This window comes from Eurosta solidaginis, chromosome 2 (genome assembly GCF_040869045.1).
Source record: "Eurosta solidaginis isolate ZX-2024a chromosome 2, ASM4086904v1, whole genome shotgun sequence".
Taxonomy (NCBI): Eukaryota; Metazoa; Arthropoda; class Insecta; order Diptera; family Tephritidae; genus Eurosta; species Eurosta solidaginis.
In genome coordinates, this window is record NC_090320.1 from 27,466,298 (window position 1) to 27,492,142 (window position 25,845).

At 42.5% G+C, this 25,845-nt stretch overlaps 1 protein-coding gene across 7 annotated transcripts in view; it reads left to right on the forward strand.

Annotated features, from left to right (window-relative positions):
* The window catches only part of LOC137239451 (clavesin-2-like), a 56,275-nt gene that overhangs the window by 14,278 nt on the left and 16,152 nt on the right, over positions 1-25,845 (forward strand). For all 7 annotated transcript variants that reach the window (XM_067764771.1, XM_067764767.1, XM_067764766.1 and 4 more), the window contains one exon: positions 5,040-5,650. In XM_067764771.1, coding sequence (XP_067620872.1) covers positions 5,048-5,650 — 603 coding nt within the window. In that variant the 5' untranslated portion in view covers positions 5,040-5,047. The remainder of the gene's footprint in view (positions 1-5,039; positions 5,651-25,845) is intronic.

Genomic DNA, 25,845 nt, shown 5'->3' on the forward strand with positions numbered 1-25,845 from the left:
GCTGGACTTTCGCGCCAGTGTTGTTCTCTGGGGCACGCCTCTTTTTGCCTAAACTCTTCCCTTATTGTATGTCACCCTATCGGGTCCTATTGGCTTTTCGGCCGCTGCCAACCTGGCAAGCTCGTCCGCTTTTTCCTTACCATCCACTCCTCTGAGTCCAGATACCCATGCTAGACGGATGGTGTTATTGACCCCTAGAATGTTTAACCTCTCTACGCAATCAAGGACTGTTGATGATTTAATCTCAACTGAAGATAATGCCTTGAGCGCGGCTTGACTGTCGCTGAATATAGCAATTTTCTCGTTCGTATATCCCCACTGTAAATTTATCTCTGCACATCGGCTTATGGCGAAAACTTCGGCTTGGAAGATGCTACATCAAGGTATATTGGGTCCCTCGGCATATATGAATAGTTGAAAATGAAAAAGCAGATGAGCTAGCTAAACAGGGCGCATCCCTCGAAGCTTATACCGTAGACATCAGATTGGGCGAGATTAAAAGAAGACAAGAGTTGAACATAATCGACCAGGCAGGAAAGACGTGACACAAAGAGCGGGGCTGCAAAGTATCGAAGATCATGTGCAGGTCTTACAACCTTAAACTAACAACGTTACTATTATCATTGAAAAGAGGGGACTGTTGGCTCGTGATGGGTATTCTGACCGAACATTGCCTTTTGGCGTCACATGCTTTTAAAATAGACCTTGCGAATGATAGCAGATGAAGGAAGTGCGGTTTGGAGGGGAGTAGATCGAGCACGTTTTGTGCTCGTGCCCTGCGCTCGCCAGGCTTATACTTCAACAATTGGGAATGGCAGAGCTAACAGATCTGATATGATTTTTCAGTGTGGTCGTTGAGTGAACCTCTGACAGCATTATAGACTCATTCAGTCTATATGAGGTCCTCACGGACCGGCTAGTTCAACCCCGCCTTACTAATTTTGAAGTATGTCCCTTTTTTTGTACGACCATACCATAAACCAAGGATTGACAACATAAACAAACGCAAGTCACAAATGCAGAAAAAGTTCAGACCCAGGTAGCAAAGTATCAGTTAACGCATTAGACAAGGGAGATAATTACGGGAGGTGGTCTGAGGAAGAGGGAGGCGGAGTAAAGAACAGTGAGGAAAAGAAATATGGATATGGAAACGAGCAGTGGGGGAAAGCGAGAGGCAAAGATAGAGATCAACATGGGCGCGCTGAGGATTTGTTTCGGTAATTAGTAATAAGAAGAGCTGTGTCCTACATTACTAACTTAAATATCGGTTATTAAGGTCGAAATTCCTATTGCATGAGCTGAAGTACTTCTGCTTTAGAACTCAACGGAACCGCTCTGTTTTACATTTGTCGATATGGATATGGATTGAGAGATCTTCTTATACTGGTAGTGTATACTTCAGATGACCATGTTCTAGAGCTAACTGTACTGGGTAGGTTAGGTTAGGTGGTAGCTGCCCTGATAAGGATAGCTCACTTGGGCAACACGAAGGTCCGTTGTGATACCACATACACCAAAAATAACGGTGACTTAGATCTAACTACTTAGAGAATCGTTGGGTAGCAACGATAAAGCTCCGAATGATACCGATATCAACTTTGGATAAATCCTCGGGAGATCCAAGTGAGTCGCGACCGAAGTACTTCGCCTAGTTCTGGCAAAAGCTGGGCAATCAAGCATAAAGTGATTTGGTGATTCCACCTCATCATCCTCAATACAGCTGCAGCAGGATGGAGTTTCCAGTATATTGAGACGTACCGCATGGATACCCATGGGACAGTGCCCTGTCAATACCCCAATGCCCATTGATAGGTGAGCCTTAGTGAACCCAATTATTTCAGCAGACCTGCCATCCACTTTCGGCCAGAAAGACCTTGCTACCCTGCAAGACTTGGTGTCCGCCCAACGTTTGCTGAGCTGACTCGAGGCCCAGCTATGGAGGAGCAATCCACAGGTGGCCAGCGGAATCCCGAAATACCTACAGCCATCTTCAACCGGTTCAGTTGTACCGATGCGGGCTAAGAGATCCCCTTGACAGTTACCCGGGATATCACTATGGCCCGGGTCCCAGATAATCTTAATTGTAAAATAATTCGATGCAATCGCAAGAGAGGTATTTCATCCACCGCATCCTTAATCGCAGCAACTTCCGCTTGGAATACACTGCAGTGATCAGCCAACTTAAACTTGCGGCTTACATTTAGCTCTTGACAAAACCCCCCCCCCCCCCCCCAACCTTTCCGTCCTGCTTCGACCCATTCGTGTACAAGTTAACAGGTCCCATGCCCCAGATAATTCCTCTTCCCCACTCCTCTCTCGGTGGAATGACTGGGGTGAAGGTTGTATAGGGAGCAGTTATCGGCATACAATAGTCCATTCTGTCCGGGATAAAGTCGAAACTGGTAAGAAGGCTAGTGTCCGAAGTCAGAAAGTCCATAGCCCATAACACGAAGCCTGACCAACTACCTTGCCGCGGCCGCCTTTCCCGCAATATCTACTGGATATATGTTCAGCATGACATTCAGTGCCAAGGTAGGTGTTGTTCTGAGAGCGCCACTGATACCGATCAGCGCCATCCGTTGCACTGACATTAACATTTTGCAGGTGCTCGCCGTATCCAGTGCTTTCCACCAGCCCAGCACCCCATATAGCAGAATCGGTTTGACCACCATTTCATAAAGCCAATGTACTACTCCTGGCGAGAGTTCTCATCTCTTTCCGATAGCCCCTCTGCAGCAGTACAAGGCAACGGCGGCCTTCCTGGCCCGATCTTCCACATTGGGGCTCCAGGACAGTTTCTTGTCCAAAACAATCCCCAAATATTTAACCCTATTATAAAGTACCAACGGTACCCCTCCAATCGAGCGCGTTCTGAAATCGGGCATCTTATATCTCCTTGTAAAAAGAACCAATTCCGTTTTTCCCGGGTTGACCGCCAATCCACATGATTCAGCCCACCTAGACACAGTATCCAGGTAGCCCTGCAGAACATCGCGCAGGGTGCCCAGAAATTTGCCTCTGACTAGGATAGCGAGGTCATCTGCATAGGCAACCACCCGACAACCGTTGGCTTCCAGCTCCACAAAAAGCTCGTTGACTACCACAACCTAGAGCAGAAGAGATAGGATACCCCCCTGTGGCGTGCCTCTGCTGTACTGGGTATACAACAGATGGATTGTACAATGAAAATTTGCGTTTATACCCAAACAGACATACATACTTATACAAATACATACATACGTGGTATATACTACATATACACATGTATGTAGTATGTTAAATACAATAAATATGATGGCAAATTGGATTTATAAACAATGATCTTGAACAAAGCAGTTAAAACCAAATACTACTCCTACTTTTTTTAAACTCTGCCTATATGTACTACATCTACTACATATCTACTACATACTACATATTAGTTGTTGCAGGTATCCAACCTTTAAACGAGAGAAAAATGTAATTGGATGAAATAAGTCCGACTGTGTGAGCATATGAAGAAATAAGTGATACCATAAGTTGATTCCCCTCATATGGGGATTCTATAATATCCGGTCGAAGCATACGTACGTTGCACGAGTTTAGGCTGCTGCAATATCCAAACCTGAGTTTTTCTAATGTGACAAGAGTTTGCCGGGCTGCTTGAGCTCAATTTTGTCAATGGTCATCTATAAACAGTTTCACAGCATCACAGTTAGAGGAATTAGGTTAACCCATTATAATAAAAAGTCCCTAATATAGACTCCGTATAGTAGGTGTAGCAAACGATTTTTTTAGTATTCCTTTCAGTGTCTAAATTGGGACAGCTTTATTCAAGTTTAGGCGTTAAGCACTGCCGACTACTCACTTAAGTGTTTTCTTCATCCTTTGGTTCACTGCCGAGTGCGTTGCAAAGGAGAGCATACTGTGCATAGTTACTTCCTAACTCTTTGGATTGTTGATGTCGCTAGCCGATAGCATCTTATTTTTCTTGCAGTATTGCTTCGTCGCAAATAATAGGTGCGATCACACATAAATGTAATCGATCTGGTATAAGGGATGTCCAAGAAAACTTACAGTTTCAACCAAAGATACATGGGTGTTCAAGAGGTTGATTCCACATTGCAATTGAAAATATGGTCTGTGTCATGTGGCGATATATTGTATGTATGTATGTCATTCATTGCGTATGCCGGGGTTGATTCTAGATAATTAAGACTTTAACCTATGCGAAGCGAAAAAACAAACTAGAAAGGCTAGGGTGATCGTTGTTGATTTTGCAGCATAGACAGTAAAAAGTGAAATCTTACTTTTAATACCTGTTAATACCAGTTGCTATTGAACTTAAACATTTATGGTATTAAATTTGTGCTTTAATTCTAAAAAGTTTTATTTTAAGACCATGAAATATAAATTTTAATCCAACAAAACTTTAATCAATGCTGATTGTCGCGTTTTAATATTTTTCGGTTTTAATATTATACTTTCTGGCATTGTTACATATAAATGCCAAATTGGTATTAAAAGTAAACTAAAATTTTTACTGTGTAGCACATCAATGGAAGGGCCAGGACTTGTTGCCATTAGTCTTTGTTTCCGATAGCCGTCATGTATAGTTGTTGTTGCTGCAGTATTCAGACAGATTCGGCTGGGGCAAGTGACTGATCTCTCGCATTGAAAAATATAACATGATTAAATAGATAGTGAGTTTTTCTGGCATAGTTGGTAGGGTGAACTTGTTCTTCCCAAAGACAGCTTTAACCTTTTTCCAAGAAAAAAATTAGAGCTCTAAACTTTTGTGCGACGAGACACAGTTACCGAACCTGATTGCCACCTTGTAATTAATGTTATAGACTAAAATCTCACTGCTGTCCAAAGCACTCTTAAAAAATATTTTAGATAAGCTACTGCACCGACTTTCCTCAGACATATTGAAATCATGTTCATACTGATCGTTAGACCTGACTGTTGGCAGAATTTAGCCAAGATGATAGATTTAATAGCTTACTTATATAATTAGAAATAATTACTAAGATAAGCATTTTATTTACTTCTTTCAGCGTTCACAATGTCGGAGTTTTTTGAAGGACGAATAGCGAATGTAACTAATCTTCCCATTTCACGAACAGTTAGGACTCGACAAAATGTTTTCAGCAATGACGACAAACGCGATCGGCATAGAAAATTGGATATATTTTGCGATATGATTGGAGCCAGTGTTAATTTAGCCTTACGCGACAAATCCTGTTGTATGGATAGAAACTTTTTGCAACGTTTTTTGTATGCAAAAAAATTTGACTGTGATGCGGCCTTAGATTTACTTATTAAATATTTGCTATTTAAAGAGAATAATACGTATATTTTACAAAAACTCAGTATTTTTGATGAGCACATACAAATCTCCTTAAGAGACGGAAATCCATCCGTTCTAAAACAACGAGATAGGAAAGGTCGTAAAGTACTGACATTCGCTGCATCGAATTGGGATACCAGTAAATATAGTATGGAGGATGTATATAGGGCTATGCTGTTGACCTTGGATAAATTATTGGAGAATGTGGAAAATCAAGCTTTAGGATTTGTAGTTATTGTTGATTGGACAAATTTTACATACAAACAATCGGCGTATCTCTCACCGAAAACGCTTAAATTGATGATTGAATGTTTACAAGTGAGTAAAATTTCTAGATTTTTTATTTGTAAAAGTAACGTTAATACTGACCCTGGCTCAGACAGAGGTCTGGTTCACGGATGGATCAACATTTGATGACGGAAAAACGGGAGAGCTGGCATCTATGGGCCGAACTTCAAGAAATTGATAGGTACCAATGGGATGCTACTCCACTAGTTTTCATGCAGAAATCCATGCAATAGAAGTTTTCGATAAAGAATGTATATTAGACTGGGTCGAATTATTAACCGATATCGCACCATCGATTTTTCGATAGGATTTGGGCTCAGGAAAAAAGTTCCACTACGCATACCCAAAGAAGAATTTTCGAGCCTGCGATATTTCATTTTTATTTTTTTTTTTGAATTCTTTTCGACTTTGATTTTTAAGGTTTTTTTCATGGCCTACTAAAAAAATTTGCATTTGATTGTAAAATTTTTTTTTTTTTTTTTCAAAAAACTGTTATCGACAACGTTTTTAGTGGACATTTTTGGGTCGGACAGGGTATACATATGAAAATTTTTTTAGTAGGACATGAAAAAAACTTTAAAAATCGAAGTCGAAAAAGTTAAAAACATGAAATTTCGCAGGCTCGAAAATAATTTTTTTGGGTATGCGTAGTGGAACTTTTTTTTCCTGAGCCCAAATCCTATCGAAAAATCGATGGCGCGATATCGGTTAACTTTCGTCCATACAAATCGACCCACCCTAATGTATATGAAGAGGTTTACTCTCGATGAGTATCCTCATTATATGTCAGGCAGCCAGGCAGCCTTACGTGCCTTGCAGTCTTACAAATTTACCATAAGCTAGTATATGAATGCATTTTAGTCCTTTATGAGCTGGGAGCCAAAAACAAGTTTTTTAAGGATGGGTTCCCGGGCATCAGGGACATGAATGTACCGAACAGGCAGACTACCTAGCCAAACAGAGCCTTTTTGTGGATTCACAAAGGGAAACCATAAGTAACTGGGATACAAGCAGTCCAGGCAACACTGGGTTGAATGCCCACGGCAAAGGCAGGCCAAATTGTTTATAATCCCAGCAACGAGAATATCAGCCAAACTCATTAATCTAAGCAAAGCGGAGCTACGAACTCTCTCTGGGTACTATAGGGGAAACTGTAGTTGACGATATCACCTAAGTAAGTGAAATCTATACGATACAAATCTGTCTCTTTCGTGAGATAGAGGATGAGACGCCGGTTCACATTCTGTACGAATGTGTCGCGCTGGCAAGGCATACTTAGGTGGTGTGAATCTTAATCTCTTCGTAATATGGAGTAAAATGCCTTAAGAGGTACCTAAATACCCCCCCAGCGGGTTAGGGGGTCAAAATATACCCGCGGTAGGTATGCCTGTCGTAAGAGGCGACTAAAATACCAGATTCAAGGGGCTGTGTAGCGCAACCCTTACAGGTTGCCAGGGCAATATATAGCTTCTCCAAACCCAATTGTCAACCACACATATTCGTGGCGAATCCTGTTTCACTAACAGACGAGGCTCTGGCGACACCAATCTCCTCGTGGAACTTAAGGGTGGGGAGGGAGGGATGACCTGAAGGTTTAATGTGACCATATAAATCGTTCCCGAGATGGTCGGGCTAGCACCTTAATGGTGCTGTGTTACCGGAGCGTACCGGATCTGTATCCGGCAAAGGACCATCACATCGATAACACCCCCCAAAGCCTTCGGGGAGCAACCTTATCGCTACAACAACAACAACATAGCAACACGATGTCGTATGGAAAGTAAATCCGAATTCCAAATTTTCGACTTTGAAAGCCTATTATCAAAATTGAGACCGCAATGTTACTAAGTTCATATACAAGAAAATTTAAGAGACTTTATCTGGATCGCATCAATAACTAATTTCTTCATACAACTCTATACGATACTCATTTATATGCTGTAGGTGTACGAACTTAAAGTGGAATATATCGGATAGAAAGTATCAATATCGCTGTCCAAAAACGGGAAGACTCAAAATTCTTTAAGGCCGTGCTGTACTTAAGGGACTTTTCATGAAAATGAAATAGTATACTAGGTTTGGTCCTAAATCGAAAATTGTAAGTACGTTAAGAGGGAGATAAATCCACCAATAAGTATACCGAATAAGGATGACCCCCAGCGGGTTAGGGGGTTAGAATATACCCGCGGTAGGTATGCCTGTCGTAAGAGGCGACTATAATACCAGATTCAAGGGGTTGTGTAGCGCAATATATAGCTTCTCCAAACTCAATTGTCAACCTCACCTTCGAGCGGCGAATCCCGTTTCACTAACAGACGAGGCCCTGGCGACCCCAAGCTCCTCATGGAACTTGGGGGTGGGGAGGGAGGGATGGCCTGAAGGTTTAATGACCATATAAATCGTTCCCGAAATGGTCGGGCTAGCACCTTAATGGAGCTGTGTTGCCGGAGCGTACTTGATCTGTATCCGGCAAATGACCATCACATCGATAACACTCCCCAAAGTATTCGGGGAGTAACCTTATCGCTACAACAACAACAACAGCCGGATGACGTACATGAGTACATTCAGGCATATCTGAAAAAAAAGATTGTTATAATTCCACCCCTTTATTTGAAGGTTATGTTTACAAGGTCTTGAATATTTTTTAAATTTGTTATATACTTTTTTATTTTATCTGGTCGCCGTACTGGGTTCAAGCCTCACACAAAACCATGTTATAAATATTACCAGGTAAAACCATTTACTCTTCTTGGCGGCCATGTTTTTTTGATTTTTAAAAAAATTTTAAAATCACTCTCTTAAACTTTGTGGAAATGCCAAACCAAAGTAAATACAAAAAAAATTGTTGGTTCGACATTTTTCACTTTTTAAATCCCCAAAAAAATAAAATGCTTATGAAATAAGTGAAAAAAAGGTTCGAAAAGTTTTGAAATCGGTTTTTATGTATATGGCAAAAAAATGAGTTACCAATATAATGGATGCCTCAACACGTCCTATTTTTGCAAAGGGACAAAAGAAAAGGTCTTACTTCTTAACCTCTTCTAATTAAGAAGCAAATGTTGGAGACCACCCCTATTGATTTTTCATTCATCCTTCTTCACTAGGTTGATACGTCTTTATCCCTTAAATATACTGAAACTTCACTTTATAAGAGACCATCAGTCTCAAGTGTCCTCGCTACTGCGGAAAAAATGATCTTGGAGGTATTCTTTGGTTTGTTTTGGTCCTTTTCTTCGCGGTATTTTTGGAAAAGTCTGGAATGCGGTTGACCGTTAAGATTTCTTTCCCACCAAAAAAGTTATTTCCGCTAATAAAAAATTCGGTTTTGTATAAAATATCATAATATTAAAGTTAGAACGCAAAAATATATGGTAATTCTATACGACAGCATGACACCGGTAATACGCGTTCAAAAATACCGAGAGGTGTCATAAGACTCGTACTGACCTCGACAACAATAATCCAAAGGCAGAAAAAAAAATTTTAGATCGTTCAAAAGATATTAACGAAAAACCGAAAAATGGCCCCGGAGTGCTCCGTAACCGAGGGTGGGATCCATAGTATTTTTGCGCAGAACACCATTCTACATTGGCGGCCTTTGGCCGCGCTTATAAAAAATTACCTTGGGTGGATCCAACACCGGTTTGGAGACCAAACCTATTCCCCGGAAAACACTTATGTTCACAATTTTTTTTTTGTGGGTACCACAAAATCATCAAAATTACAACAACCACATGGAAATTTTCAAAATTTCTTTTGCGAATATCTCTTGACAGACCCAACCTCTGCTTTCGGATTCGCGATCCTGGATCCAAAACACGTCTTGTGATACGCCTCTTGATATTTTTGGGCGTGTATTAATAGTGTCATGCCGTTGTACAGAATTACCAAATATATTACAGTTTGTTATATTTTTGTTATGAACACAAAACCAAAAAAAAAATAAAAATGTGAGAGCAGTGAGAATTTTAAAATTTTTTTATACGTCATTTCGGCTCTCATCGGTTTTACCTTGTAAAATATGGTACAAAACAACATCAAAAAAATGTTTCCTCTTTATTTTATTTATTTATTTTGTTTTTTTTTTTTTTGTTAACGGTTGTTTTTTGTAACGGTCTGGTTTTTAAAATAATATTGTGGCGAATATTAGCAATTCCGATACAACACTATGCCGCTAGTTAATAAATGCTGCACAACGACAATTAAAGCAGATGAGACAATAGCTACGTACACATGATCACAATAGCTAAGAACACAGACAACATTACTCCCACATATACATAGAATATAACAGAGAATATGAGATGCAGCAGATGAGAGAAGTAAATAAACAACTAATCGAGAAGGCTTTTCGCGAAAAGTATAGACCCTGGAGAAATAGACGAACGAGGCAACTGAGACTATAAAGGCGGATGCCAAGTCATAGTCAATCAGTTTGATTTTAACACGCTATAAGTTAAGTACGCGAATACATTAAATTGTTTAGATCTACTACCATAATAGTGCTGTTCGGTGATACGAACGATAACAGAAGGCGAATTATTGTCGACAATTTCCCAAAATTAGTTACAATTGGTATCAGAGGAATTATTGAATAAATTCCAGAGAAGAGGACACCAAGGACACGGCAAAGTTGAGCGAATTGAAGATTCAGCAGCTCAAAAAGGAGTTGGTGAACCGTGTGTTGAATACAACCGGCAATAAATCCGAGCTACAATCACGACTACGAGATGTTGTGGGGTCGTAAGGAATCAACGTGAAAATGTATCTCTTTAATCCCGAAACGACGATATATTAACGAAAATGCAATGAAAGAACGAAAGCCAGAGTCCAATCAGGTGGACTAATGAGACATTGGCTTTCTTAACTCAGTTCTCGGCGAAAATTTAAGCTCAGGAATAACGTATATCATCAAATGTTGAAACACTATTGAATGAGCAATACATGCCATCTCAACCAGGCATGCTTAACGAACGAACCGATATCATTTCGTTACGATAATTAACGTTAATAAACGAAACAAAGTCATTTCGCCTGATCTCAACTAGAAGCACAGGGGACACGTATTTCATCAATTTCGGTACAAACTTCAGCACAGCTTTCTTCACAGATCTCTATACATATATTCTAAGCTCCCTAAACCCCCTAACCTAAGGGAAGGTTAAATGTGGTTGTTGTTGTAGCAATAAAGACAGTGTGGTCATATCATATTGTTTCTGATAACACTCCTTTGGAGTGCGTCTTTATCGCTACAACAACAAAAAACTTAACCTAGAAGCGCGTATGGATATAAGCTAACACAGTTTCATAAAGGTTTCAGTGGTCGGCAAGATAAAATAGGGAAAGAGATTGAAGCTTTTATAGATCGGATACAGGAATTACAATTGAACCGCCCAATCACTTTAACGTCTACTCTGAAGGTAAAATGCCCAACGTTTGATGGTTCGGCTCCTTTCTAGGTATTCAAGCTCCAATTTGAGAAGACGTCAGAAGCGAACACCTGGAATGCTGTAAATAAAGTTGCTGCACTGTTCGCCGCACTGAAAGGGGCTGCTATAAAATCTCACAGACCATTCCAGAGGGAGAACGGAACAATTATGAAACATTGATGGCCGCTTTTGAGCGACGTTACGGAAGCGGGTACAGAAAGCAAACATACCAAATAGAGATGCAAAACAGCTACCAAAAAGCTTATGAGACTTTGCAGGAGTTTTCGTCGGATATCAAAAGGCTGACTCATTTGGCGAATACAGACTAGAGGTTTTATCGGCGGCGGCGGCGGGGTCGGCGCGCCGATAAAATGATCGCCGTAAACCTCTAAACTGAATGGCTGTACTTCAGAATATCACATTGTCCACAATTAATGAATATGGAAACATACTACTGACGTCAATGGTATGTTTGACGATCTGGAACAATATCATAAAAAGGTGGATGAGTATCTGGGAGGCTTGTAATACGAAAATTTAAAAAAAAATATTTGGAAATGGTTTGATTATATGTATTTAAGGAAAATCGACGTTTCGGCCATTTCGGAAATATTCGGGGTTTTTGGCTCAAAATCACGCGACTCGTTCAAAAATTTCAGGAGTATCTTCTTGCGGAGGGAGGGTTCTCCTACTAAAATGGTCACACCTTTGTAGCGTATTTTCACCGAAGGATATGTTCTGGGTATTAGAGTTATACTCGTCGTCGGTACTATTTTTTTAAATCCACTGTGGCTCGATGCTGGTCACAAAAAGGCGACATAGGGTTACTATCAATTATCTACTAATGGTGATGACTCTCGTCGCAAAGTTTTAACGATTAGCATCATACTGGCTTAGTGTTGATCGCGCCCAAGGGAGCCTTCTATTTTTTCGGCTGCTTCTAAGAGCTACAATTCCCGACGTGCGAATAGTAGCAATCCCGACCATCGGTCACTACCACGCATCTTAGCCCTTATACCATATGCCAGCACAGAAGCTATAAAACTACGACTCCGAACTCATACCTTTGTCGACATTACTTTCCTAGAAGCTCTAGGTGTAGCTCCGAAAACTTTCTGACGGATGTTTTGTTCTGTCGAGCTACATCAAAGAAACACCTTGAAACGTTAGGGAGTAACTAATTCTAGACTAGTTCGACTATCCCTTGATACCCCTTTCGACCATATCGAATGAACAATAAATGGTCTAGGCAGTCTTAAAAGAGTAGTAACGCGCCGAAAGCCGCCGCCGTGCCGATATTTTTGACGTTCGGGGGCGGCGTTTGTCGGCGGCGTATATCTCTAATATAGACGGACCCGACGAACAAACATTTTCTAAATTCGCTACAATATGGAATTATTCTGGTATTGAGAAGCTCTTTCTAACGTTATATTTCGCCCTGAGGCCGTTTTCACATAGTTGGTAAGGTTAACACGCGAAAACGTATTTGTTATAAAGAATGCTCAAATAGTTAGGTCAGAAGTTAATATAGAGCCTCTCAAGGCGAAAATAATGGTACATATAGCGTTTTTATACAATTCTTTTTGGTATGAGGCAGTCTTTTATAACTTTTTTGGTATGCACCCTACCCAGTCTAATACATTTCATATCTATATCATATCGTACATAAGGCCCGTGTGCGCATAAGTAAATATTTGCAAAATTCTTTTTTCGTTAGAAGTTGCGTATTATGACTGTGTAGCACATACAGCACATCAATCTGCAAAATTATTGTTTAAAAGGTAAACATTAGATAAAAAGAAACGTTCCCTAACGTTTGTTTCCGCACCGACCACAAACCCAAAGCGGAACAACTGATATTACCTCACATTAAAGCAGATTGGGGTTTTGAGTAAAAAATCTTACTGCCGGGATAAGGAATATTGTGTTCGAAGGAAGAATTAGTGTGGCGAGGGAGGGGCGTCGGTGTATCTAGCGGGTACTAAATATTGCTTGCAATAACGAAAACCAAATATCCCAAATTCAATAGTTACAGAGAAAAATTCTTTTAATACCAATTCAACATCGACGTGTAGATTGCGATGAATATTAAGCGCAGCAAGACCAACAAGGCGGTCTTCACTCATTGTCGATCTTAGGTAAGTCTTAAAGCGACGCAAAGTTGAAAACGTTCGCTCATTTCCGGCAGTCGTAACAACCAAAACAGCCATGATTCTCACGACTTGATGTATATTGGGGAAAGCATCAGCGTTACAAATATCAAGGGCTTCTAATGAATTTTGAATCTTCATACCAGTGATGCGCTCGCTCCACAGCTGAGCCTCACTCACCCATATTGCTGGCAACGAGTGATGCAAAATAGGTGCATATGTCTTGAATAATTTACAACAAGACTCTATATCAAAATGTTGTGTTTTGTCAGGGAAGAGACAAGTGTAGTTAGACAAAATTTCTCTGTGTTTCAAAAATCGATCTTGTAAATGCGTTATGAAAAGAACCAAGTAAGGAATGTATTGTAACGAATTTCAGGGAACTTCGCTTATTTGCAAATTTCTGCTTACGTTCGTATCGCTAAACTGTAGAATAAAACACTCCAATATTCTGTATTACAAAATGGTCTTTATTAGACTGCTTTGAAAGTACTTCACAATTAAACTTCACTACGCAACTGATAGCGAGTTGAAAACAAACTGATTATTGCTTACTCAGCTTTAACTCATTTTATACTCTCTGATGTCTCGTTCGCATACTTCTAGGCGTTTCTTCTTCTAGAATTTACTACTTGTTTACCAGCTATAAACTACAGATGCACGTTTATAGCTTGTCATAAGCGCGTGTATATGTGAGTGATACTTCTACCGATGATTGTATACTTTTGTGAGTATCTCAGATATATGCATGTGCTTGTGCATATCTCTCCGCTTCTTGTATGTACATATATGACATAATGTTTGATTTGTTTATGTAGATACAAGTGACTGCTTAGTATAGGCTTAGAGATGATAGTATGCTTTAGTGTTGCTAATATTCGTCACAGTATACTGAAATTCGATAGTATTCTTCAATTTCACGCTGTAAAGTCGTGCGTGCAAGTCTTGGTTTTCGAATTTCAATCTCATACTTATCACATAGTATCCGGAAAATAATAATTTTTTTTTCGGAGTCGAAAAATTCCCGTTCAAAAAATTGTCCTAGGTGAAAATGTTTGAGTTCCCAGGTATCCCTATAGCAATATCATGTTGAATCATGCATCCTTTTTATTTTACGAACTTTTTCCATAAAAGTCCACATATAAAAGTAAAATCTGTATTTTTATTTTTTGAGTCCGATAGAACTAGTTAAACTCCGACTTTTAAAAATAAAACTCCGGAAATAAAAGTTAAATCCGGACTTTTATTCTTAAAAGTCTGAATTTCACTAGTTCTATCGGACTCAAAAAATAAAAATACGAAAATAACACAAGTTTACAAATTCAGGTCAACTTTTGGATCTGAGCAGATAAGAACGATTCTTAACTATACTTGATATGCTGAATACGAAACTGCATTCAGTTTTTTAAGATTGATTCTAGTTTCCTAGTTGTCGCATGATAGCACCATTGTGCTGTTATAGCAGCTTTTAAATAGTGCCACTGCTTGATAAGTCATTTCAACTGTAACTGTCAAATAATATAAGTGATTACAGCAAATAAAAATGCAGAGACAGTGTTGCAAAGTTGATTCAAAGTGTTTCTGTTACGTTTGTGTTTGTTTCATGATTATAAAAAGTGGCAAAATAATAACAAATGCGCTCAAAGATGCGTATCTGCACTACTTTGGTTTCAGAGTAGCCGACACTCATAAGTCATGGATACCGAAATTTATTTCAACAGGTAATTGGTATCTTAATTGGGATGCAATCTGGATTCACCAAATTTTGTGGTTTTTTATGCTTGTGGTATAGCCGCGCAACTGGACATCATTATGTGAGAAAAGAATGGCAAAGTCGTACTCAATATGAGCCTGAACAGCAAAATGTCTCCGCTGAACCACATTGTAAATCCACAAGACATTTTCCTGCCACCTCTTCACATTAAACTAGGCCTTATAAATAACTTCGTCAAAGCATTAAACCGTGAAGGACCGGCTTTTCAGTACATAGTCAAGTTGTTTCCTAAATTGTCATATGCAAAAATCAAAGAAGGAATATTTTTCGGACGTGATATTAGAAAATTAATGGCTGATAAAAAATTTACAAAATGTTTAACGCCCGATAAAGCAGCCACATGGGCATCTTGTCAAAATATCGTTTACCACTTTCTTGGTAATCACAAATCCCCTAATTTTAAGGAAATTATTGGCGATATGTTGGAAAATTATCGAAAGATTGGAGCTAGAATGTCTCCAAAGAAGCATTTTCTGCATTCCCATCTCTATTTTTTTCCCGAAAACTTGGGTGATACGAGCGACAAACAAGGAGAGCGGCTACACCACGATCTAGCCAAAATTGAAAGACGATACCAAGGATTTCGGGATAAAGGCATGATGAGCGACTACTGTTGGACTCTAATACGCGAAACAGATACTAAACAATACAAAAGGCAAAGTTCCACCAGTCTTCATTTCTGATTTGTTACTTTTAAGTTAATAAAATGAATATTATTTGACAAAAATCTTTAAAAATGAATTTATTAACTGTATTAAAAACTAGAATCAATCTTAAAAGACGGAATGAAGAATCGGATTCAGCGTCATAAATTGTCTTAAAAACCACTTTTAGTTGTCTAGATCCAAAACCGTGTATACTTGTGTAATTTGTATCTTGATCCAAATATATTTAAAGTCCAAAATTAATAGTTTTGCAAGGAATTATATTATAAAAGGAATAACAGTTTCAGCCCCTGCATATACACAAAGTTACTTGGAAAATTGTTTTGAAATTTTCTTCCGCACGTTCCCTCCTCAATACGAAAATGTTTCTGGCAGCATCTGCTAGCTCCACTACTTCGCCTAAATCCTGATTGACACTTTGTAGAGCGGGAGCAGTTTTAAAGTCGCCTTGACCAAAAAAAAAAAAATTCTAAAAGTTCCAAGCAATTTTTAAGCGACCGTATTACCGAACGTATTAATTTTACAATAAAAACGAATTTTGGCTTATTTGGGGTTTTAAATGCCATATTGATTGGTACTTACGTTCCATCTAATATCTAATATCTAATATATATTATAAATGGGAAAGTTTGGATGTTAAGATGTTTGGATGTTTAGATGTTTGGATGTTTGGATGTTTGGATGTTTGGATGTTTGGATGTTTGTCCAGACGTTTGTCTTTGTGACTCAATAGCGCAAGAACGGCTGGACCGATTTGGATGAAATTTTGCACACATATAGCCAATAGTCTAGAAGGATCTACTAGCTATATATTTTTCAAAAGGGGCGTGGTCCCCGCCCCCTAGGAACAGTTATAATTTAATTATTATATTTTTTCGTCTTTGCGACTGAATCACGCCAGAATGGCTACACGGATTTTGATGAAATTTGGGACACAGACAGTAGTCTACTAGCGAAATTTTTTTCGAACATGGAAAGAGGGGTGGGGGTCCCACGACCCTTCGAGAAATTATTTTTCATAATTTTTACACATTATAACTTTACGTATACTGGCCTTCACCAATATCACAGACTCAAGGGGTCAAATAAGTCGTGGGCTTACAAAGTAAGCAGTGACACCCTCCGCCCGCCCCCCTTTATCTCCCCCTCTGGTGTAAAATCCATAAATTGTTATAACTCAATCTAAATTTTCTCCTAAATCAATAGTTTTTGGTATCTGGTACATACAGAACCAAATCTAGACAATTTTGGAGGAACGATCAGTGGTCCTCTCCTCTACTCCCGCCATCCGCCCTCCATCAATTGTTTTTATTAGCACGCTTTTATTAGCTTTACCTGTATGTTTCTATCTAACTTTTTATTCGCTCCAATGCGCCTGCTGCCTTATTAACATGGTTTTATAATTAGCTTCACCTTATTTGTAACCCCGTAAGGGTCATATCGAGACCCTTCCGGGATCATTTCTGGATGGTTTTCGGGATCGGTCCGGGATTACGCCGGGGTAATTTCGGGACTTTTTCGGGACTATTTCGGGATCATTTTGGGACCCTTCCGGGATCATTTCTGTATAGTTTACGGGATCCGTCCGGGATCCCGTCGGGGTTATTTTCGAATATTTTCGGGACTATTCCGGAATCATTTCGGGACTATTTCGCGATCATTTGGGGACCCTTCCGGCACCATTTCTGGATGGCTTTCGGGATCCGTGCGGGATCTCGTCGGGGTAATATGGGGACTTTTTCGGGATCATTTGAGGGCTCTTCCGGCATCATTTCTGGATGGTTTTCGGGATCCGTCCAGGATATCGTCGGGGTCATTTGGGGACTTTTTCGGGATCATTTGGGGGCTCTTCCGGCATCATTTCTGGATGGTTTTCGGGATCCGTCCGGGATCTCGTCGGGGTCATTTGGGGACTTTTTCGGGATCATTTTGGGGCTCATCCGGCATCATTTCTGGATGGTTTTCGGGATCCGTCCGGGATCCCGTCGGGGTCATTTCGGGACTTTTTCGCGACTAATACGGGATCATTTGGGAACCCTTTCGGCATCATTTCTGGATGGTTTTCGGGATCCGTCCGGGATCCCGTCGGGGTCATTTCGGGACTTTTTCGCGACTAACACGGGATCATTTGGGAACCCTTTCGGCATCATTTCTGGATGGTTTTCGGGATCCGTCCGGGATCCCATTAGGGTAATTTCGGGACTATTAGGGGATCATTTGGGAACCTTTCCGGCATCATTTCTGGATAATTTTCGGGATCCGTCCGGGATGCCGACGAGGTCATTTCGGGACTATTTCGGGATCATTTGGGATACCTACCGGCATCATTTCTGGATGGTTTTTGGGATTCGTCCGAGATCCCGTCGTGGTCCTTTCGGGACTTTTTTTCGACTAATACGGGATCATTTGCGGACCCTTTCGGCATCATTTCTGGATAGTTGTCGGGATCCCGTCACGGTCATTTCGGGACTATTAGGGGATCATTTGAGGACCTTTCCGGCATCATTTCTGTATTGTTTTCGGAATCCTTTCGGGATCCCGCCAGGGTCATTTTGGGACTTTTTTGGGGCTAATACGGGATCATTTGGAGATCCTCTAGGGGTAGTTTCGTGACTTTTTCTGTTTTATTTCGGGATCATTTGGGGACCCTTCCGGCATAATTTCTTGATGGTTTGCCGGATCCATCAGGGTCATTTCGGGACCATTTTGGGATCATTTGGGGACCCTTCCGAGATCATTTCTGGATCCGTCCGGGATGCCGTAGGAGCCATTTCGGGATTTTTTGTTACTTTTCCGGGATAGTTTTTGGACCCTTCCGGGATCATTTCTGGATCTGTGCGGGATCCCATCTGGGTCATTTCCGGACTATTTCGGGATCATTTTGGGATCCTTCCGGAATCATTTCTGTATGGTTTTCGCGATCCGTCGTTGATTCCCTCGGAGCCATTTCGGAACCTTTTCTGGAGTATGTCGGGGTCATTTGGGGACTTTTTCGGGATCATTTGGGGCTCTTCCGGCACCATTTCTGGATGGTTTTCGGGATCCGTGCGGGATCTCGTCGGGGTCATTTGGGGACTTTTTCGGGATAATTTGGGGGCTCTTCCGGCATCATTTCTGGATGGTTTTCGGGATCCGTCCGGGATATCGTCGGGGTCATTTGGGGACTTTTTCGGGATCATTTGGGGGCTCTTCCGGCATCATTTCTGGATGGTTTTCGGGATCCGTCCGGGATCCCATCAGGGTAATTTCGGGACTATTAGGGGATCATTTGTGGACCTTTCCGGCATCATTTCTGGATAATTTTCGGTATCCGTCCGGGATGCCGACGAGGTCATTTCGGGATTATTTCGGGATCATTTGGGATACCTACCGGCATCATTTCTGGATGGTTTTTGGGATTCGTCCGGGATCCCGTCGGGGTCATTTCGGGACTTTTTCTCGACTAATACGGGATCATTTGCGGACCCTTTCGGCATAATTTCTGGATAGTTGTCGGGATCCGTTCGGGATCCCGTCACGGTCATTTCGGAACTATTAGGGGATCATTTGAGGACCTTTCCGGCATCATTTCTGGATAGTTTTTGGAATCCTTTCGGGATCCCGTCAGGGTCATTTCGGGGCTTTTTCGGGATCATTTAAGGATGGCTTTCAGGATTCGTCCGGGAACCCGTCAGGGTAATTTCTGGACTTTTCCGAGACTATTTCGGGATCATTTCGGGACCTTCCCAAGATCATTTCTGGATGGATTTCGGGATTTGTCCGGGATGCCCTCAGGGTCATTTTGGGACTATTAGGTGAGCATTTGAGGACCGTTCCGGCATCACTTCTGGATGGTTTTCGGTATCCGTTCAGATTCCCGTCGGAATAATTGCGGGACTTTTTCGGGATCATTGGGGTCCCTTCCAAAATCATTTCTGGATGGTTTTTGGGATTCGTCCGGCATCCCGTCGGGGTCATTTCGGGACTTTTTCTCGACTAATACGGGATCATTTGCGGGCCCTTTCGGTATCATTTCTGGATAGTTGTCGGGATCCGTTCGGGACTAATACGGGATCATTTGGGAACCCTTCCGGCATCATTTCTGGATGGTTTTCGGGATCCGTCCGGGATCCCGTCGGGGTTATTTTGGAACATTTTCGGGACTATTCCGGAATCATTTCGGGACTATTTCGCGATCATTTGCGGACCCTTCCGGCATCATTTCTGGATGGTTTTCGGGATCCGTGCGGGATCTCGTCGGGGTCATTTGGGGACTTTTTCGGGATCATTTGGGGGCTCTTCCGGCATCATTTCTGGATGGTTTTCGGTATCCGTCCGGGATATCGTCGGGGTCATTTGAGGACTTTTTCGGGATCATTTGGGTGCTCTTCCGGCATCATTTCTGGATGGTTTTCGTTATCCGTCCGGGATCTCGTCGGGGTCATTTGGGGACTTTTTCGGGATCATTTTGGGGCTCATCCGGCATCATTTCTGGATGGTTTTCGGGATCCGTCCGGGATCCCGTCGGGGTCATTTAGGGACTTTTTCGCGACTAATACGGGATCATTTGGGAACCCTTTCGGCATCATTTCTGGATGGTTTTCGGGATCCGTCCGGGATCCCGTCGGGGTTATTTCGGGACTTTTTCGCGACTAATACGGGATCATTTGGGAACCCTTTCGGCATCATTTCTGGATGGTTTTCGTGATCCGTCCGGGATCCCATTAGGGTAATTTCGGGACTATTAGGGGATCATTTGGGAACCTTTCCGGCATCATTTCTGGATAATTTTCGGGATCCGTCCGGGATGCCGACGAGGTCATTTCGGGACTATTTCGGGATCATTTGGGATACCTACCGGCATCGTTTCTGGATGGTTTTTGGGATTCGTCCGGGATCCCGTCCTGGTCCTTTCGGGACTTTTTTTCGACTAATACGGGATCATTTGCGGACCCTTTCGGCATCATTTCTGGATAGTTGTCGGGATCCCGTCACGGTCATTTCGGGACTATTAGGGGATCATTTGAGGACCTTTCCGGCATCATTTCTGTATTGTTTTCGGAATCCTTTCGGGATCCCATCAGGGTCATTTTGGGACTTTTTCGGGGCTAATACAGGATCATTTGGGGATCCTCTAGGGGTCGTTTCGTGACTTTTTCTGTTTTATTTCGGGATCATTTGAGGAACTTTCCGGCATCATTTCTGGATAGTTTTCGGGATCCTTTCGGGGTCCAGTCAGGGTCATTTCGGGACTTTTTCGGGATCATTTAGAGATGGCTTTCAGGATTCGTCCGGGAACCCGTCAGGGTAATTTCTGAACTTTTCCGAGACTATTTCGGGATAATTTTGGGACCTTCCCAAGATCATTTCTGGATGGATTTTGCGATCAGTCCGGGATGCCGTCAGGGTCATTTTGGTATTAGGTGATCATTTGAGGACCTTTCCGGCATCACTTCTGGATGGTTTTCGGTATCCGATCAGGATCCCCTCGGAATCATTGCGGGACTTTTTCGGGATCATTTGGGGTCCCTCCCAAGATCATTTCTGGATGGATTGCGGGATCTGCCCGGGATCCCGTCAGGGTCATTTAGGGGTGCGTTCGAGATCCCGTCAGGGTCATTTCGGGACTTCTTCGGGACTATATCGGGATCATTTCTGGATGGTTTATGGGATCCGTCCATGACCCCTTAAGGGTCATTTCGGGACTATTAGGTGATCATTTGAGGACCTTTCCGGCATCACTTCTAGATGATTTTCGGTATCCGTTCGGGATCCCGTCGGAATCAATGCGGGAATTTTACGGAATCATTTGGGATTCCTTCCGGCATCATTTCTGGATGGTTTTCGGGATTTGTCCGGGATCCCGTCGGGGTTATTTCGGGACCTTTTCAGGGCTAATACGGGATCATTTGGGGATCCTCTAGGGGTCGTTTCGTGACTTTTTCTGTATTATTTCGGGATCATTTTGGGACCCTTTCGGCATAATTTCTTGATGGTTTGCCGGATCCATCAGGGTCATTTCGGGACTATTTTGGGATCATTTGGAGACCCTTCCGAGATAATTTCTGGATCCGTCAGGGATGCCGTAGGAGCCATTTCGGGATTTTTTGTTACTTTTCCGGGATAGTTTTTGCACCCTTCCGGGATCATTTCTGGATCTGTGCGGGATCCCATCTGGGTCAATTCCGGACTATTTCGGGATGATTTTGGAATCCTTCCGGAATCATTTCTGTATGGTTTTCGCGATCCATCGTGGATCCCCTCGGAGCCATTTCGGAACTTTTTCTGGAGTTAGTCGGGATAATTAGGGACCCTTCCTGGATATTTTCTGGATGGTTTTTGAGATCCGCCCGGGAGCCCGTCAGGGTCATTTCGGAACCTTTTCGGTATCATTTTGGAACACCTTCAGGGATCATTTCTGTGTGGTTCTCTGGATACGTCTAGAATCGTGTCGCTCTCATTTCGGGTTTTTTTGGGACTATTCGGGAACTTTTGGAGACCCTTTCGGGGCATTTCTGGATGGTTTTCGGGATCCGTCCGCAATAGCGTTGGGGTCATTTCGTAGCTTTTTCTGGATAATTTCGGGATCATTTGGGATCTTATCAGGTTATCAGCTCATTTAGTCTTTTTTTTACTCAATTACAAAAATAAAATGCATTAGACAGAAAACAAAATTTTTAACAGATAATAAGCAGGCTAACGCGAATAGCCCATATATTTAAAATTTTCCTTGCGGACGGGGCCGCGGGTAAAGGCTAGTTATATTATAAATGGCAAAGTTTGGATGTTTGGATGTTTAGATGTGTGGATGTTTGGATGTTTGTCCAGACGTTTGTCTTTGTGACTCAATCACTCAAGAACGGCTGGACGGATTTGGATGAAATTGGCACACATATAGCCAATAGTCCAGAAGGATCTACTAGCTATATATTTTTCAAAAGGGCGGAGGTTCCCGCCCCCCACGAACAGTTATAATTTAATTATTATATTTTTTAGTCATTGCGACTGAATCACGCCAGAACGACTACACGGATTTTGATGAAATTTGGGACACAGACAGTAGTCTACTAGCGAATTTTTTTTCGAACATGGAAAGGGGGTGGCGGTCGCACGACCCCTTCGAGCAATTACTTTTTAATAATTTTTACACATAATAACTTTACGTATACTGGCCTTCACCAATATCACAGACTCAATGGGTCAAATAAGTCGAGGGCTTACAAAGTAAGCAGTGACACCATCCGCTCCCCCCCCCCCCTTTTTCTACCCCTCTGGTGTAAAATCATTAAATTGTTATAACTCAATATAAATTTTCTCCTAAATCAATAGTTTTTGGTATCTGGCACATACAGACCGAGATCTGAACAATTTTTGAAAAACGAGCAGCGGTACTTCTCCTCCCGCCATCCGCCATCCATCAATTGTTTTTATTAGCACGCTTTTATTAGCTTTACCTGTATGTTTCGTTGTAACTCTTCATTCGCTCCAACGCGCCTGCTGCCTTATTAAAATTGTTCTACAATTAGCTTCGCCTTATTTGTAATCCCGTTGAGGTCATATCGAGACCCTTCCGGGATCATTTTTGGATGGTTGTCGCGATCCGTCCGGGATCCCGCCGGGGTGATTTCGGGACTTTTTCGGTACTATTTCGGGATAATTTTGCGACCCTTCGGGGATCATTTCTGTATAGTTTTCGGGATCCGTCCGGGATCCCGTCGGGGTTATTTTGAAATATTTTCGGGACTATTCCGGGATTTTTTCACGAACATTTAGGGACCTTTCCGGCAACATTTCTGGATGGGTTTCGGGATCCGTTTGGCATCCAGTCGGGGTATTTTCGGGATCATTTGCCTACCTTTGAGAGATAAATTCTTGATGGTTTCCGGGATCATTACGGGACTTTTTCAGGGTCATTTTGGGTCCCTTCCGCCATCATTTCTGGATGGTTTTCGGGATCCGTCCGGGATCCCGTCGGGGTCATTTCGTGACTTTTTCGGGATCATTTGGGGTCCCTTCCGGCATCATTTCTGGATGGTTTTCGGGATCCAATCGGGATCATTTCGGGACTATTAGGGGATCATTTGAAGACCTTTCCGGCATCATTTCTGCATAGCTTCCGGGATTCGTTGGGGATCATTTCGGGACTATTAGGAGATCATTTGAAGACCTTTCCGGCATCATTTCTGCATAGTTTCCGGGATCCGTCGGGGATCTCGACGGGGTAATTTCGGGATCATTTCTGCATAGTTTCCGGGGTTCGTCCGAGATACCGTCGGGGTCATTTCGGGACTTTTTCTCGACTAATACGGGATCCTTGGGGAACCTTTCGGCATCATTTCTGGATGGATTTCGGTATCCGTCCGGGATCCCGTCAGGGTAATTTCGGAACAATTAGGGGATCATTTGAAGACCTTTCCGGCATAATTTCTGCATAGTTTCCGGGATCCGTACGGGATCTCGACGGGATAATTTCGGGACTATTTCGGAATCATTTCTGCATAGTTTCCGGGGTTCGTCCGAGATACCGGCGGGGTCATTTCGGGACTTTTTCCCGGTTAACACGGGATCATTTGGGGTCCCTTCCAGCATCATTCTAGATGGATTTCGGTATCCGTCGGGGATCCCGTCTTGGTCATTTACGGACTTTTTCTCTACTAATGCGGGATTATTTGGTGCCCCTTTCGGCATCCTTACTCGATGGTTTTCGGGATCCGTCCGGGATCCGCGCGGGATCATTTCGGGACTCTTAGGGGATCATTTGAGGACCTCTCCGGCATCATTTCTGCATAGTTTCCTGGATCCGTCGGGGCTCTCGGCGGGGTAATTTCGGGACTATTTCCGCATCATTTCGGGTACCTACCGGGATCACATCTGGATGGTTTGGTATACGTCCGGGATCCCGTCGCGATCATTTCGGGACTTTTTCGGGATCATTTGGGGTCCCTTCCGGCATCATTTCTGGATGGTTTTCGGGATTCGTCCGGGATCCCGTCGGGCTCATCTTGGGACTTTTTCGGGATCATTTGGGTTCCTTTCCGGCATCATTTCTGGATGGTTTTCGGGATTCATCCGGGATCCCGTCGGGGTCATTTTCGGACTTTTGCGGGATCATTTGGGGTACCTACCGGCATCATTTATGGATGGTTTTCGGGATCCGTCCGGGATCTCGTCGGGGTCATTTTGGGAATTTCTCGGGATCATTTGGGGTCCTTTCCGGCATCATTTCTGGATGGTTTTCGGGATTCGTCCGGGATCCCGTCGGGGTCATTTCGGGACTTTTTCTCGACTAATACGGGATCATTTGGGGACCCTTTCGGCATCATTTCTGGATTGTTTTAGGGATTCATCCGGGATTCCGTCGGGGTCGTTTCAGGACTTTTTCTCGACTAATACGGGATAATTTGGGGACCCTTTCGGCATCATTTCTGGATGGTTTTCGGGATCCGTCCTGGATTCCGTCAGGGTGATTTCGAGACTATTGGGGGATCATTTGAAGACCTTTCTGGCATCATTTCTGGATAGTTTTGGGGATCCGTTCGGGATCCCGACGGGGTCATTTTGGGAATATTTCGGGATCAGTTTGGGGTACCTACCGGCATTATTTCTGAATGGTTTTCGGTATCCGTCCGGGATCCCGTCGGGGTCATTTCGGGACTTTTTCGGAATTTTTTGGGGTTCCTTCCGGCATCATTTCTGGGTGGTTTTGGAGATACCGTCGGGGTAAATTCAGGACTTCTTCGAGATCATTTGGGTCCCGTCCGGCATCATTTCTGGATGGTTTTAGGGATCCCTCCGGGATCCCGTTCGGGTAATTTCGGGACTATTTACCTTCCGGCATCATCTCTATAAAGTTTTCGGGATCCCGTCGCTTCGGGACTTTTTCTCGACTGATACGGGCTCAAATGGGGACCCTTTCGGCATCATTTCTGGATAATCTGCGGTATCCGTCCGGGATCCCGTCAGGGTCATTTCGGGACTATTAGGGGATAATTTGAGGACCTTTCCGGCATCAGTTCTGGAGTTTTCGGGATCCCGTCGGGATCATTTCGGGACTTTTTCGGGGCTATTTCGGGATAATTTGGGGTATTTTCCGACATCATTTCAGTATGGTTTTTGGGATCCATCCGGGATCCCGTCGGGGCCATTTCTTGACTTTTTCGGGATCATTTGGTGTCCCGTCCGGCATAATTTATGGATGGTTTTCGGGATCCGTCAGGAATCCCGT